Consider the following 17,625-nt stretch of genomic DNA (forward strand, 5'->3'; position numbering starts at 1 on the left):
AACCATACCCAATCTTCTCATCATCCAAGCGTAGTCCAAGTTCATCCTCCATTGTTCCATTCCTATGTTCCATTACCAGATTGCACTAAATTACTCAAACGCCTGCACAAACATCCAGGTCTTCACCTTTTTGCGGAATACCATTAGAGATGGTGCTAGTCTAATGTCCGTAGGAAGGGCATTCCACAGCCGAGGAGCCACCACCGAGAAGGCCCTATCTCTCGTCCCCGCCAGCCGAGCTTGAGAAGCAGGCGGGATCGAGAGCAGGGTCTCCCCGGAAGATCTCAAAGTCCTGGTGGGTTCATAGGCAGAGATGCGGTCAGATAGGTAGCTTGGGCCGGAACCATTTAGGGCTTTAAAGGCCAACGCCAGCACTTTGAATTCAGCCCGGTAGCAGATCGGTAGCCAGTGGAGTTGGCGCAATACGGGGGTTGTATGCTCCCTGCGCTCCGCTCCTGTTAAAATCATGGCTGCTGAGCGTTGGACTAGTTGGAGCTTCCGAGCTGTCTTCAAAGGCAACCCCACGTAGAGAGCATTGCAGTAGTCTAAACGGGATGTAACCAGAGCGTGGACTACCATGGCCAAGTCAGACTTCCCAAGGTACGGGTGCAGCTGGCGCACAAGCTTTAGCTGTGCAAATGCTCCCCTGGTCACCGCCGAAACCTGGGGTTCCAGGCTCAGCGATGAGTCTCATCTCATCTTATCTCATCTTTAATTACTTATTAATCGTCCTCCATCCGAGATGTTCCAGGCGATTTACACTGCAGAAATTACACAGGATAAAACACATACATACAAATATTAAAATTAACATGAGTCAAATGCTCCAGTAAAAAGCCAGGTCTTAAGTGACAGGACAAAATGCCCCAAGTCGCGCATGGCTCTCAAATAGGGAGGCAAGGAATTCCATAAGGCAGGGGCAGAAATAGAGAAGGCCCTGCATCTGGTGCTTTCCAAGTGCACTCCCCTAGGACCCAGTATATAGAGCAGATCGTGGCAACCTCCGATGATGGTAGAAGGAGAGACGGTCTCCAAGATACAATGGACCCTGGCCATATAAAGTTTTAAAGGTCAGGACCAGCATCTTATACAAACCACGATACTCAATTGGGAGCCAGTGTAGATGCCGCAGCACTGGTGTTATATGGCATTTCATGGGCGTTTTTGTGAGTAACCTGGCTCCAGCATTCTAGACAATACGGAGCTTTTGGGTCGTAGAAATAGGAAGGCCAACATACAAGGCGTTACAATAGTCCAGCCTAGATGTGACCGTGGCATGGATGACTGTTGCCAGAGCAGGTAAGGTGCCAGTTGCCTCGCTTGTCGTAGATGGAAAAAGACCTGTTGGCTGGCAGCAGCGACCTGAGCCTCCATCGTCAGCTGCGAATCCAAAACGACACCTAGGCTCTTAACGGTAGGCGATGGAAATAGAGCAGCACCATCAAAGGTAGGTAACGGATGGGTCGGACCTATCGGGCGGCCATGCCACAGGATCTCAGTCTTCGCCGAATTCATCTTCAGTCTGCTAGCACGTAGCCAGTTCAACAAAACCTCCAGGCATAAGGTGAAATTGTCAAGTATTGACGTTACTCCAGGCTCCAAGCGCAACAGGAGTTGGGTGTCGTCCGCATATTGATAGCAGTCCAGGCCGAATCTCCGAACCAAACTGGCAAGGGGTCTAACATAGATGTTGAAAAGAAGAGGGGAGAGAATTGCACCTTGGGGTACCCCGCATAGGACGGGGGAACTTTCGGAGACTTGGTCCATATATTCCACACACTGACTCCGATTTCGGAGGAATGAATTGAACCAATTGAGGGCCTGACCGCGAACTCCAGACATGGCGAGACGGTGGATCATTAAATCGTAGTCAACGGTGTCGAATGCTGCAGTAAGATTGAGAAGTACCAGAAGCGCCGATCCACCGCTATCAGACTGACAACGAAGTTCATCTGTAATAGCAACCAGGACCGTCTCCGTCCCATGACCCAGGCAAAAGCCTGACTGGAAAGGGTCCAGGCCGTTGTCATCCAAAAATTGCTGCAATTGTCCCAATACAGCCCACTCTATCACCTTACCTAAAAATGGAAGATTAGAGACAAGACGATAATTGGCAAGTGTCATAGGGTCCAGGTCCTTTATATGGCCAGATCACCTGGGAAGGAATCCCACTGGAGCATTGCAGCGCACCCAAATACCTGGGAGTCACCCTGGACCGTGCTCTTACCTACTAGAAGCACTGCCTGAACATCAAGCAAAAAGTGGGCGCTAGAAACAATATCATACGAAAGCTGACTGGCACAACCTGGGGATCACAACCAGATACAGTGAAGACATTTGCCCTTGTGCTGTGCTACTCTGCTGCTGAGTATGCATGCCCAGTGTGGAACACATCTCACCACACTAAAACAGTGGATGTGGCTCTTAATGAGACATGCCGCATTATCACGGGGTGTCTGTGCCCTACACCACTGGAGAAATTACACTGCTTAGCCGGTATTGCACCACCTGACATCCGCCGGGAAGTAGCAGCCAATAGTGAAGGGACCAAGGCAGAGACATCTCCAGCTCATCCCGTTTGGGTATCAGCCAGCACGTCAACGACTTAAATTTAGACATAGTTTTCTAAGATCTACAGAGACACTCGCTGAAACACCTCAGCAAGCGAGAGTCCAAAAGTGGCAGGCTCAAACCCAGCACCTCAACCAATGGCTGATACCAAATGAGAGACTCCCTCCTGGGCACACAGAAGACTGGGCGACTTGGAAGGCATTGAACAGACTGCGCTCTGGCACCACGAGATGCAGAGTCAACCTTAAGAAATGGGGCTACAAAGTGGAATCCTTGACATGTGAGTGCGGAGAAGAGCAAACCACTGACCACCTGCTGCAATGCAACCTGAGCCCTGCCACATGCACAATGGAGGACCTTCTTATAGTAACACCAGAGGCACTCCAAGTGGCCAGATACTAGTCAAAGGACATTTAACCAACTACCAAACTCACAAGATGTGTATTTTTCTGTTTGTTTGCTTTGTTCTGTTAGAAATGTAATATAATGGACTGGTTGCTCTGACACGACAAATAAATAAATAAATAAATTAGGAAAAGAGGGGGGGAGAGAAGCCTTTCTTGGGACTGGGGGCCGCACAGCAATTGGGGTAAGCTGTGAAAGTAAAAAGGAAAGCAACAAGAAGACAATGAAGGCGACACTGAAACAATGATGAGGGCAAAAGGACACCGAGGTGTCAGTGTATTAAAGCGGTCTCCCACATTGGGCATGCGCACTGAGCAGCGGACTGGCCAAGCACAAGAATGAGTCCGCGCGCACTCTCCCCTCAGAGAGACTCCCTCCCAAGCCCTCCATTCATTGGACGGTTCGGCTAACGGCCGTCCAGGGAGTGGGCGTGGTCTCCTTTCTCCGCCAATGGGCTGCCGGCGTGGTCTTTCCCGCCTCTCGCTGGCCTAAGCCGAGGCCTAGAGAGAGAGAGAAAGAGAGAGAGAAGAGGGCTTCCAAGATGGCGGCGGCTGTGGCTGGCTTCTCTGCGGGCCCGCCTGCCGCCGCTTCTGCGTCCCTCCCGAGCCCGGAGACGAGCCCGGCCTGCGCCCCGGAGGAGGAGCTGCCTCCCTTGGAGCCGGCGGAGGCGGAGAGCCGCCTGGAGAAGAGCGCACGGCAGTTCCGCAACCGGCGCAAGGTCCTCATTCGGGGGCTCCCCGCCGACGTCGCCAACCAGGTAAACAGCGGCTGAAGGGGAACCAGGAAGGCCTCGAAGCCTTGCATCTGTTTCAGCGGGCGCTGCTCCCATAAACATCCCTCCCCTCTTATATTGAAAGGCTTCACTTTCTATCTTTCTATCTGTTCTGTTCTGCTTGTTTGTTTTATTTCCCCTGTTTATGGTTTACAGCTGAAAACAGGCCGTGAGTCCCCAACACAACGTGATCTTTTTTACTTCTACCTAGAGTTGTTATCTTCACTGCCTGATGATAAATAATAATAATAATAATTTTTTTATTAACTTTATTTATACCCCACAAAATCTCCCAAAGGACTCGATGCGGCTTACAAAGGCCAAGGCCACCAACTAACCACAGCATTTCGTGTTTTTTATATTATTATTATTATTATTATTTACTTTGTATTGTCGAAGGCTTTCATGGCTGGAATCACTCAGTTCTTGTGGGTTTTTTCGGGCTATATGGCCATGTTCTAGAGGCATTTCTCCTGACGTTTCGCCTGCATCTATGGCAAGCATCCTCACCTCTGAGGATGCTTGCCATAGATGCAGGCGAAACGTCAGGAGAAATGTCTCTAGAACATGGCCATATAGCCCGAAAAAACCCACAAGAACTGAGTGGATTATTTGCTGTGCTTATATACCGCTGTATCTCAAGCCCGAAGGCGACTCACAGCGGTTCACAAACAGTAAAAACAGTAGAAACAGCAGTGGTTCCATGCAACATATAACAACACATTATCCATAAATTATCAATAAGCAATTACAATGCACAATTATTACAAAAAACAACTGTACCCAATCTTCTCATCATCCAAGTGTAGTCCAGGTTCGTCGTCCATTGTTCCATTCCTATGTTCCATTACCAGATTGCACTAAATTACTCAAACGCCTGCACAAACATCCAGGTCTTCAACTTTCTTTGGAATGCCATGAGAGATGTCTGTAGGAAGGGCGTTCCACAGCCGAGGAGCTACCACCGAGAAGGCCCTATCTCTCATCCCCACCAACCGTGCTTGAGAACCCGGCGGGATCGAGAGCAGGACCTCCCCGGAAGATCTCAAAGTCCTGGTGGGTTCATAGGCCGAGATGCGGTCGGAAAGTTGTATGTAAATAAAATCAATAATTTTTTTTAAAAAAACAGCATACAAATACAACAATAAAACTCATAAGCAAAAAAATAAAACATCAAACAAAACAATAAAACATCAAACAAAACACTAAAAACAATGATACCATGACGCATTTAAAATCTAAAGGCCGGGCCCAATGTAATAGACAAAATTTAAAAAGTGCTGGACTTGACAGGTGATATGTAGAGGTTTTTTGGAGGTAGGTGCAATGTGCAGACAATCTTAAATCTCTAATAAAGTGCATTTGGGACATGATGCCAGGAGTTTCCTATTCTGGAAAGGCACACTGGAACAGCCAGGTCTTCAAGCTCTTCCTAAAGGCTGCCAACGTTGAGGCTTGTCTAATGTCCTTGGGGAGAGAGTTCCAGAGTCAGGAGGCCACCACAGAGAAGACCCTGTCCCTCGTCCCCACCAAACACGCTTGCGACGCAGGTGGGATCGTGAGTATAAGCCGACCTGAATATAAGCCGAGGCACCTAATTTTACCACAAAAAACTGAGAAAACGGATTGACTCGAGTATAAGCTGAAGGTGGGAAATGCAGCCGCTACGGGTAAATTGCAAAATAGATACCAATTAAATTACATTAATTGAGGAATCAGTAGGTTATATATTGCCAACGATTGCCAACGTTGGGGCTTGTCTGATGTCCTTGGGGAGAGAGTTCCAGAGTCGGGGGGCCACCACAGAGAAGGCCCTGTCCCTCGTCCCCACCAAACGCGCTTGCGACACAGGTGGGATCGTGAGCAGGGCCTCTCCAGATGATCGAAGGGAACATGTGGGTTCATATATGGAGATGCGGTCACACAGGTAGGCGGGTCCCAAACCGTTTAGGGCTTTGTAGGTGAGCACCTGCACCTTGAATTGGGACTGGAAGATGAATGGCAGCCAATGGAGCTCCTTAAACAGGAGGGTTGACCTCTCTCTGTAAGGAGCGTCAGTTAACAACCTGGCCGCTGACCGTTGAACCATTTGGAATTTCTGAGCCATTTTCAAGGGCAGCCCCACGTAGAGCGCATTACAGTAGTCCAATCTGGAGGTGACCAAGGCATGTACCACCCTGGCCAGATCAACCTTTACGAGGTATGGTCGCAGTTGGCGCACGAGTCTCAATTGTGCAAAAGCCCTCCCGGCCGACGCCTGAGCCTCAAGCGTCGTGAGTCCAGGAGGACACGCAAACTGCGGACCTGTGACTTCAGGGGGAGTGTAACCCCGTCCAAATAAATAATCTTTATTTATACCCCGCCACCATCTCCCTAATGGGGACTCAGAGCAGCTTACATGAGGCCAAGCCTGAACAACAATTACAATAAAGAAAAACCAAGACACAACCAAAAACGTGAACAATAAACAATAACATCATAATTACATAAAACATGTGGATACATCTATCTTCTTCTTCTTCTTTCTTCTTTATATATAAAAATGCTCTGTGCATAATGAGTAACCTAAAAACAAAAGAACCAATGAACGGAATCACACCAAATTTGACAACAAAATGTCTCACAACACAAAGAGTGACCATCACTCAAAAATTTATGATTTTGTCATTTGGGAGTTGTACTTGTTGGGATTTATAATTCACCTATAATCAAAGAGCATTCTGAACTCCACCAACGATGGAATTGAACCAAACTTGGCACACAGGACTCCCCTGACAAACAGAAAAGGTTTGGTGGGCATTGACCTTGAGTTTTGGAGTTGTAGTTCACCTACATCCAGAGAGCACTGTGGACTCAGATGGATCTGGACCAAACTTGGCATGAATACTCAATATGCCCAAATATAAACACAGATGGAGTTTGGGGGAAATAGACCTTGACATTTGGGAATTGTAGTTACCTGGATTTATAGTTCACCTATAATCAACGACAGAATTGGGGCAAACTTCCCACACAGAATCCTCTTGATCAACAGAAAATACTGTGTTTTCTGATGGTCTTTGGCAACCCTTCTGACACCCCCTCGCAACCCCCCACCAAGGGTCCCAAACCCCAAGTTGAGAAATGCTGCCTTAAGGCCATCCAGTCCAACTCCCTTCACCAGGGCAAGAAAACATAATCAAAGCTCTCCTGACAAAGGGCCATTCAGCCATTCACACACACACACATATATATATGACAGATGCAGTATCAAAGATTTGAAATGGACCCCTAAAGAAGGACAATTATATGTTGCATGTTCCAGAGTGGGCAAACCAGACAATCTCCACATCAACAATGGCAAAGAAACAGCAAGAAATACTGTTTGCCCACAAGCATAAAGACATTACATATATTAGAATCCAACACTTTCTCATTACTTTATTTTCCAGATCACCAGACTGGGCCACAGCAATTACAATAGACACAGGCACAGTGACAGTGGGCAGGCTACATGTATAAAAGACAAACTGATTAAAACTAATTAAAAACTCAGACGAAATAAAAGAGAGAAGCAGATAATATGATTGTGCCCGTATTCACATATGGAAGGAGGAAACAAAAGGGAAGGTTGTCAACAAGAGTCCAGAAGGTCCAAATGGAAACCGTTCTTCGACCTTCCTGTGCAAAGTCCACCTACAGTAGACTCTCAGGCCCCATCTACACCTGGATAAAATTCCACAATTTCTACTTTGATCTGGGTTATATGGCAGTGTGGATGCAGATAACCCAGTTCACATCAGATATTGTGGGATTATCTGCCTTGATATTCTGAGTTATATGGCAGTCTGGAAGGGCCCTCAGTTAACTAGCTGCCATGGGGAATGGTAGGGGCCGATTCAGTGTCACTTCTGTTTACTTGAGCGTTACTATTAAAAATAGGTGTAATGAACACTGTGCCCCCCCCCCCCCCCCGGTATCATAAAACTGTATGAAATAAAGCTCTGTACTGAATTATAGTAATTAAAAGTAAGTTAGGATAACTAGACCATCTACTCACAGACCACCTGCTACAATGCAACCTGAGCTCTGCCACATTGGAGGACCTTCTTGTAGCAACACCAGAGGCACTCCAAGTGGCCAGCTACTGGTCAACGGACATTTAATACAATAACAACTCTGCAAACTTTGTGGTTTGTTTGTTTTTAATGCAGTACAACTATTTTGGTTCACTCCTGACACAATAAATAAACAAACAAAAAAAGGATAAATAACGGCAAACTTTACTTAGTTGAACATTTCTCCTAATAATGGGTTCTCTGTTCAGATTTCTTTGAAATATTTGTTTCTTTTTTTCTTTTTGCTGGTTGTTTGAGAGTTCCAGTGAACTTCTTCCAGATCTTCAAGGAAGGCCCTGCTCTCGGTCCCACCTCCTTCGCAGGTGCGACTGGTAGGGACGAGGGACAGGGCTTCTCAGTGGTGGCCCCTCGGTTGTGAAACTTCCTTCCTAGCAAAATCAGATCAGCTCCCTCCCTCCTGCCCTTTAGAAAGAAAGTTGAAACCTGGAGATAGACCCAATCGTTTGGAGAGTAGTACGGGGCAACATGCAGTCATGAAGTGAATGTAATGTAATTGGAATGGCTTCTGGATTTGGGTCTACATGCAATGTTTAACAGCTTATTTAATGTATTTATGCTATTGTCTTATGATTTTAATTATTTTAATGCATAATGTATTTGTATCTTTTATGTTCGATGTGGCATTGAATATTGCCAATTTGGAAGCCACTCTTAAGTCCCCTCCAGGGTTGAGATAGAGCGGGGCAAAATGTAGTAAATAAATAAATAAATAAAGTCAACTAAATGGTTCATTTCCAGGCTATTTCGCCGACCTGCCCGGGCCCTGAGATCCTCAGGAGAAGCCCTTCTCTCTGTCCCACCTCCATCTCAAGCTCAGTTGGTGGAAATGAGAGAGCAGGCCTTCTTTCTCAGTGGCTGCCCCTTGGCTCTGGAACTCCCTGCCCAGGGAAGCCAGAATGGCCCCTTCCTTGCTGTCCTTCAGGTGGCAGGCCAAAACGTTTCTGTTCAAGCATGCTTTTAAAGATGAAGGTGTTTAAGATCATCAAGTGCTCCTTTGCTTTTGTGGTGTGATTTTATATGCTTTTATGGTTTTAACCTGGATTGTTTTAATATCAATATTGTTTAATACTGTTTTAATATTTGTATATTTTTACTTGTACTGAAATGCTTTTAGTTGTGAACCGTTTTGAGTCTCCTTATGGAGAGACAAAACGGGATATAAATAAATATTATATATAATGTTTATTTATATCTCACTTTTTCTCTCCATATGGAGACTCAAAGCTCACAACTAAAAGCCCTGCAATACAATTAAAAATATAATAATAATAATAATAATAATAATAATAATAATTTTATTTCTTAGCCACCTCTCCTCATGGCTTGAGGTGGGTTGCAGAACAATCAAAATACACAAAACACAGCAAAAACACTACAAATATACACACTAAAACGTACATCCATAAAAGTTACACACCGAAACATATCTCTATAAAATACATACTGAAATACACAAAACAGATCGAATGAAGGACACTTAAAATTCATGCTTTAATACTGTTTAGGTTGGTCTGCCAGAAGAGATAGGCCTTTATATGGTTTTAAAATTCCGACAACTCATTTAGGTTGTTCCACATTCTTTTGGTGGCTGGTGAAAAGGTCCTCTGGGTGGTAGTTGCCAGTCAGGTTCTGGCTGGTTGGAACAGACGCCCCCCAAAAGACCGAAGTGTGTGGGGTGGATTGTATGGGAGAAAGCAATCCTTTGGGTAATCTGGACCCAAACCATGTAGGGCTTTAAAGGTCAAAACCAACAGCTTGAACAGTATTAAACTTAATTTTGACAGGATATATGCACTGCTTCCAAACCATTCCCATATAACACAGCAGTGAGAAAGTCAGAGGTTATTGTGGGCAACGGAGGAAGAACAGGTAAGGAAGTGGGCTAAAATGGTAGGACACACGATCACCATGTCCTGTCAAAATGGGACCCTGAGCACAGATGGATTATAAAACATTGTATATAGGCAGATGATATAGCAGCATACATGAAGCTAAGCAGGCCCATGTTTGGTCAGTTTCTGGATGAGAAGCCACTTTCAGTTCCCGGATAGAACACTAAGCAGGATATACATATGTACAAATTCTTGTCTTTATTGTATAGCAACTAAGGGGTTGAACAGAATTCCGTATGTATCCATGCATTGAAAGCTCATTTAGCACAAACATCCCATCTCTCTCTCCAAAAGGGCAAAATAGAAGTTGATTTCTAAAGGAGAAACAGTTGCACTGCATGTGAACAACTCTATATTGTCTCTCATATTCAAAAGATTCCACATGTTGTCTCTGTAATTTCTTTTGATCTGCTCTCCACGGCAGTCTTCATTTTGTTATTTTCACAAGACAGTGAAATACATCAAGTCTTCGCCATATGAATTAATGAAGTGTATTTCACTGTGTTGTGAATTCATAAACACACCCTCATTTATACCACCTTGGATGTCTTCTGCATTTGATACAATTCTCTTATGTTATATCTACTGTTAAATTGTATAGAACATTTGTAACTACGTTGAGCCAAGTTTTCAGCATGGCAACAAATGAGCAGCCATCTTTAATAAGTCTACTCATGGTATTGTTTCTTCTGGCATTGTAACTATGAAGCCACACAGGTATGTTTTTGAACTGCCTGACATACAAACTTACACAGCAGCCTAGTACAACCTCAGATATCCATCTGAATCTTCTTCCATGTATTTGGGATTTGAACCAAGAAAAGGCTATCATAGATGGATATCTGAGGCTGTACTAGGCTGCTGTATTAACTTTTATGCCAGGTAAAGTGTAAGCTGGGAGACTGGATCGATTTGGTAAATAAGTTGAGCCAGAAATTGACTAACACAAGGCTGAGGTTGGCCCCATAGTTTGAATAGCTTGCATAAAGAAGAAACATTGTGAGGTGTTAACTTAAACCAGGGGTTTTCAAATTTTTGAAGCAGATGGCCAATCTCTCAGACTATTGGGGAGCCAGACTATAGTTTGAAAAAAACTTGAACAATTTCCTATGCACACCGCACATATCTGATTTGTAGTGCAAAAAACATGAAAGAACAATACAATATTTAAAATGAAGAACCACATTAAGCAACATAAACTTACCAGAATTTTAGTGGGAAATGTGGACCTGCCTTTGGCTGATGAGAGAGTTGAGTGAATTAGGATTGTTGTTTTGTGTTTTCAAGTCATTTCAGACTTAGGGCAACCCCTAAGTCTAAAGTTTAGGGGTGGGTGGGTAAATGGCCTTGGAGGCCTGCATCCGACCATCTGGCTGTAGTTTGGGAACCACTGACTTAGACAATCATAGAGGTGCAGTGGAGAAAAGACTTGGTCAGCATTTTACTGGGAAAGGTGTGGATAAAAAGGTTAACAATTGTTGTTTGGTCATAGCCTAACAAAGGAGGAAGCAGAGATTGGATTGTTGCTACAAAAAGCCTGATTGGTTAAGCGTTTGGTTAGAGAGGCCAAATAGTGGAGCTTAGTAGCCACATAATTTTAAAAAGAAATTATAGAAGATAATGGGATGTGTTACAGTAGTTGACTTTTTCCTCCTTTGTGGTATCATTTGTGTTTACTTGTTTAAATTTGACTCTTTTTGTATTTTAAATTGCCTTTTAAAAGCTGGTTGGACTGTGAGCTCCAGATGGCTTGGATGAAAAACTCTACTGTTCAATTGTTGGTAGGATTTGTAATTTAATATGTCTGGAAATAGTTAGGTTGAAGAAGCATGCTATCCAAACAAGTTGTTAGGTATTATGACTGATCTGCATCTCTTCTTTCATTCCCCATTTCTGGCAACATGTACACTATTCTCTCACCATTCAAACAATATGGATTGTTTGTCTGGATTAGGGAAGATTAATGAGGAATTGAAGGCTAAATCCAGTTAGTAGTTCCCACTGTAGTAGATACATGAAATGAATGAGACCTAGGAGGTAAACACTAATATATTTTCCATTGATTCAGTGTATGTATGTAGTTGGGCCCAGCTGAATGATATTGCCCTTTACAACATTATTTAGCTAGGCTCAACTGTAGTATATATACTGAATCAATGGAACATATATTAGTGTTTACCTCCTAGGTCCCATTCATTTCATGTATCTTCTTTTTTTAAAAAAAATATTTTTATTGGTTTTCTTAGAATACATCAATACCTTCAATACTCTTATATTCCATCCTCAATTCATTACATCAACAATAAGTATATATATATCTTGTATACTTTTTTTCTTCTTCACCTCTGTGCCCTCCCCCCCTTCCGAGTCACTTCAATTTACATTCTCTTTCCAAAATACCATTTCTTCTTGTGGAGGTAATTTCCTATCTACTTCTTTTAATCCATTCTTGATAAATTTTCCTCAAACTTTATGAAAATTCTTTTCCTTCCGTATCTCTTTCCTAACTCTTAACCTACATGTATCTTCTATTAGGAAATGAAGTACAGTATTGTCATCTCTCCTAGATGGCTACATGCAGTGAAGTTTATTTTCCATAGAAACATTAAAGTGTACTAGTTTGTATTTTTTTAAAGTGCAAAGTTTTTGACTGAGTGGATCATAATAAATTGTGGCAAGTTCCTGGTGGTATGGTGATACCAAGTCACCTTGTTTGTCTCTTGAGGACTCTGTATAATGGCCAAGTAGCAATGGTAAGGATAGACCACGGAACAACAGACTGGTTCAAGATTGGGAAAGGAGTATGGCAGGGTTGTATACTCGCACCCTACCTATTCAGCTTGTATGCAGAACACATCATCTGATGTGTGGGGCTTGATTAATCCAAGGTTGGAGTTAAACTTGCTGGAAGAAATATTAACAATCTTAGATATGCAGCTGATACTATTTTGATGGCTGAAAATGAGGATGAGCTGAGGAGCCTTATCACCAAGGTGAAAGAAGAAAGTGCAAAAGCTGGCTTGTAGTTTAATATAAATAAACCAAGATTATGGCAACCAGACTGATTGATAACTGGCAAATAGAGGGAGAAAAAAAGGAGTCAAGAGTAGAGACATCACACTGGCCACAAAGTTCCACATAGTTAAAGCAGTGGTACTCCTGTAATAACCTATAGATGAAAGAGCTGAACCATAAGAAAAGCTGAGCAAAGGAAGATTCTTTTGAGCTGTGGTGTTGGAGGAAAATTCTTCGAGTGCCTTGGACCAGAAGAAAATCAAACCAGTCCATACTCCAGGAAATAAAGCCTGAAGTATATTAAAAGCAAAGATGAAGTACTTTGGCCACGTAATGAGAACACAGGATAGCTCGGAGAAGATAATTATGCTGAGGAAAATGGAAGGAAAAAGGAAGAGGGTCAGACCAAGGGCAAGATGGATGATGTTATCCTTGAAGTGACTGACTCAACTTTGAAGGAGCTGAAGGTGGCAACGGCTGACAGGAAGCTCTGTCGTGGGCTGGTCCATGAGGTCACAAAGAGTCAGAAACGACTGAATGAACAACAAAAAGAGTTTGCATTTTCATACCAGGAAATGCATAAATGAACTGTTTATGGAATCATAGAAAGACCATATGGGCCATCTAGTCCAACCGCCTGCCATGAAGGAAAAATACAAAGTATCCCTGAGACTTGCATTAGCCTTACCTCAGGTGATCAAGGCTGTGGGTTTGAAAGGGATTAGACTACTTTCCCTGTCTTTTGAGTTTATGGTGACATCTAAACTCAGTTTCAACACTTTATTTTTTTTTAAGTAGGGATTTAATTAATTGCAAGAGAATCTATTGACTTATCCTTGATTTTTCAGAGCCCTATCTAAACTTTGATATACCAACTATAAGAAAATATGAACCAGTTTGCAGATTTTTCCATAAGAAGAAAATGGAATGGAACTCTGAATAACAAAGTTGAATCAAAACATCAAAATCTGCCTTGTCAATATATAAAAATAGTCTTATCTAAGAGCAAAGAGCCCAAAGTAAAGTGCACTCATATCCTTACTCTCGAGACTGTGCTTATTTAATCTGCCTTAATGTGTTTTTAAAAGAAGGTAATGCTTTGGCCAGAGTATTCTGAGGAGCTGTTATTATTGTATCCCTCATGTCAACAACATTTATAATATATTTTGCCCCAGATAAGGGAAACATCAAATATATAATCAGAGACAAAGAGAATAAAACATAACACTATAAATATATGTAAACACAGCTTAGCAACTTAATACGGAGAATCAAAGAGGGTCTTCCATCCCTTATGAAAACAGGTGAGATCTTTCTCCACTTAGAGGCCCAAAGAGAGACCATTCCACAGATGCAGAGCCAGAGCTTGAAAGGTGCATAACCTTGACAGGGTTATGTTTATTGGTAGAACAGACAGCAATCCTTTACCTGTAGATCTTCATTCCTAGATCTTAATTCCAACCATGCTCCTGTGGTACTGAGAGTGATTAGTGCAGAGGTCTAAATATAAGGATGAAAGCTTTGAAATTGTCTCTGGCTGGAACTGATAGCCAGTGAAAGGATCAGGCAGGACCTGAGGCAGGGAATAAAGATGTGACTATTTAATGGGATTTAGAATAATCAAGATAGTGCAGTTCTCAATTAAAGTAAACCTGTTAGTAGGCTGTTACAATAATCCAGGTGACAGTAATCCAGGTGTGACATAACCAAAACCTGTTTTTTCCATAAGAAGAAAATGCAGATGGTTTCTTGATAGTCAGGAACTTATGAATTCTACACATTTTAAAAGCTGGAAATTGCATTCTTGCCCCAGTGAAAGAGTGTAAACACAAATGGTCATTGAGTAGGACTCAAAGATTCATGGCAACTGAAATAGGATCCACTGTGCAGCCCTGTAAAAACAAAGGAGGACATGAAACAGGCTATTGGACCATCCGGTTAAAACACAACCAATTCATCTTTTTCTGTTTCCAATTTAAGGGGATCATCCACAAGAAGTCCATCATGGACTTCAATACAGTCACATTAGTTGATTTTAAACTGTGGAAAATATGTGTATAGACTGCACAAAGGTTGTACTGAAAACCCAAATCTAAAAAATAAAAAACAGAAAGTAGACCTAAAATGTATCCTTGTGACACTCCTACACTTTCGAAGGGGAACAGGAAAGGGGGAGGATGGTTTTCCTCCTTCAACCCAACCTCCATTTCCATAAAATGGACTAGCCTTCTTTCTCTATCTCTCCCTGTATGGCCATGTTCTAGAAGTATTCTCTCCTGACATTTCACCTGCATCTATGGCAGCCATCCTCAGAGGTTGTGAGGTCTGTTGGAGACTAGGAAATTTGGGTTTATATATCTGGAATGTCCGGGGTGGGAGAAAGAACTCTTGTCTGTTGGAGCTAGGTGTTAATGTTTCAGTTAGCCACCTTGATTAGCATTTGATGGCCTGGCAGTTTTTAGGTGTGGCTTGCTAGTGCCTGGGGGAATCTTTTGTTGAGAGATGATTCGCTGTCCCTGATTGTTTCGTCTCTGGAGTTCCCCTGTGTGTGAGTGTTGTTATACTGTTATAATTTTAGACTTTTTTAAAAATACTGGTAGCCAAATTTTGTTCATTTTCATGGTTTCCTCCTTTCTGTTGAAATTGTCCACATGCTTGTGGATTTCAATGGCTTCTCTGTGTAGTCTGACATGGTGGTTGTGAGAGTGGTCCAGCATTTCTGTGTTCTCAGATAATATGCTGTGTCCAGGTTGGTTCATCAGGTGCTCTGCTATGGCTGACTTCTCTGGTTGAAGTAGTCTGCAGTGCCTTTCATGTTCCTTGATTCGTGTTTGGGCACTGCGTTTGGTGGTCCTTATCTAGACTTGCCAACAGCTGCAACCTACAACAACCCAGTGATTCCAGCCATGAAAGCCTTCGACAATACTTTGTACATTATGGTTTTGAAAGTATAGGCAGTTCCTGAGTTACAAACATCCTACAAATTACTCCTAGTTAAGAATAGGGGCGAGACAATAGGAAGTGAGAAAAATCTCCCACTAGAGAGGGAAATTTACTGCTAGAAGAGTTACCAGGGGAAAAAGGTGTCTCCATTGAAACTTGATCACCTATCCTTATTACCACAACAAGTCAAAGTTTTCAAAATCCAATTATCACCAGGACAGAAAGTGCAATGTAATCTTCTGAACAGGGGCACAGACAGCAAAAGAAACTCAACAGGGGTGTAAAGCCTTCCCCGTGCTCTCCAAAGTATGTGTGTGTGTACAATATATATGTGTGTGTGTTTGGCTGGAGTTACACTTTAAAATGTACCTGTTCCAACACATACAAATTCAGCCTAAGAACAAATCTACAGAACCTATCTTGTTTGTAACTTGCAGACTGCTTGTCTGTTAAATTTGATGTGCTTCATTGATTAACTTGGGCTTAAAGTTAAATAACTCTGCAAATCAATTAATAGTTAATTCATTTATTACAAGCTCTAGTAGGAAGGAAGCAAAGTTAGCAAGGCTCAAGGATGTAACAAAGTTAATGATGTGAGTAAAAGTGGGAAAAGTGTCTCTCTACATTAGTGCTTGTGAATGCCATGATAATATTTTGAACTTCTTGGTGTTAGTCTGTAGAGAGACAGCTGAAAGGGCAAGAATGTGCAGCTTCATTCATTTTGGGAATGATTATGGTTAGATAAATACAGAGAGAGAGAGAATATGGAAGTGATATATGAAGTGCCAAATTTGACATCTTGTGTATCACAACTTTATATTTCTATAGAAAAGAAAGAGATTTAAAATTGTGTAGATAATGTTACATGAAATGAATTGTACTAAATAAAGGGTTGCAAGTATAATTTGCATACATTGTACAAATTTTTGAATTTTCCTTCCTCTTTCCCCCATAGTTTATTATGATGGCATAGAGTCTGTTTTAAATGATGTATGTGATATCATACATCATTCAGAAAATGAAAGAGATAAAGATGTTTCTGTTTGAATACTCAGTTTTATTGTAGGATATATTTGCATGAGCAAAAGCTAAGTCTAATGAGGTGGCAGAGGCCTTTGACTAAGTAGTGGATGGGAAAAAACATACAGCATATAGCAACCTCCTGTTCTTACGTATTCAGGACTTTTTGCAAATTAGAGCTGAGCTAAATAAATGTAAAGCTTGACTCCTTTGAGGCATATAATAACAGATAAATATTGATGGTGAGACCTAGCATTGGTTTATTTTTCTTTTGCCATAACTACATTTTAGCTAGGCTGAAATGCTGAAGGAGATGAATACCATTCTTAAAAATTACTTTTTTGATCAACAGTCGCCAGAATCTATGTATCAATAACTTATTTTAAGTTCCTTTCCAATAATGACTATTGCACATATTGATGCAGATCAGTAAGAAGTGCAGAACTTCACAGTGTATCCTGAGTATTGTACGTTTAATATTGTTGCATGGAAGTGGCTCAACAATCCATCAGATAAAGTTTGACCCTGTGACCTGTCCTCATTGTTTGGGTGGGATCATTTGATTTCCAGGCTCTATTGATAGCTGCTAAAGAATCACGGGCAAGCTTCTAGAATTGCCTTTGGTTAGTGTATCTGCCTTTTCAAGTGCACAAATAGCAGCTACCTCCCCAGAGTTTGGCCAGGTTTATACTAGAGGAGTATAGTGTAGGGTGTGGTGTTTCAGGCTGCTTCTAGGAGGTACATTTCAAAACAAGATTGTGCTTGTCCTGTTATGCACGAGGCTTCCTTTAGAAGCATTTGGTCTGATGGCCAGAGCATGGACAGAGGCCAGCTGGCTTACATGGTTGTGATCTGAACAAGCTTGACTCTTTGTGTCTGAAAATATAAT

General features: G+C 42.4%; 1 protein-coding gene across 1 annotated transcript in view; it reads left to right on the top strand.

Moving 5' to 3' along the window:
* Positions 1 to 3,466: 3,466 nt before the first annotated feature.
* RAVER1 (ribonucleoprotein, PTB binding 1) overlaps positions 3,467 to 17,625 on the top strand; it is a 44,160-nt gene continuing 30,001 nt past the window's right edge. Inside the window, exon 1 of the mRNA XM_060763609.2 lies at positions 3,467 to 3,733. Within this exon, the coding sequence (XP_060619592.2) occupies positions 3,518 to 3,733 (216 nt within the window). The 5' untranslated portion in view covers positions 3,467 to 3,517. The remainder of the gene's footprint in view (positions 3,734 to 17,625) is intronic.

The sequence above is a fragment of the Anolis sagrei genome, chromosome 2 (genome assembly GCF_037176765.1).
Source record: "Anolis sagrei isolate rAnoSag1 chromosome 2, rAnoSag1.mat, whole genome shotgun sequence".
NCBI classification, from domain to species: Eukaryota; Metazoa; Chordata; class Lepidosauria; order Squamata; family Dactyloidae; genus Anolis; species Anolis sagrei.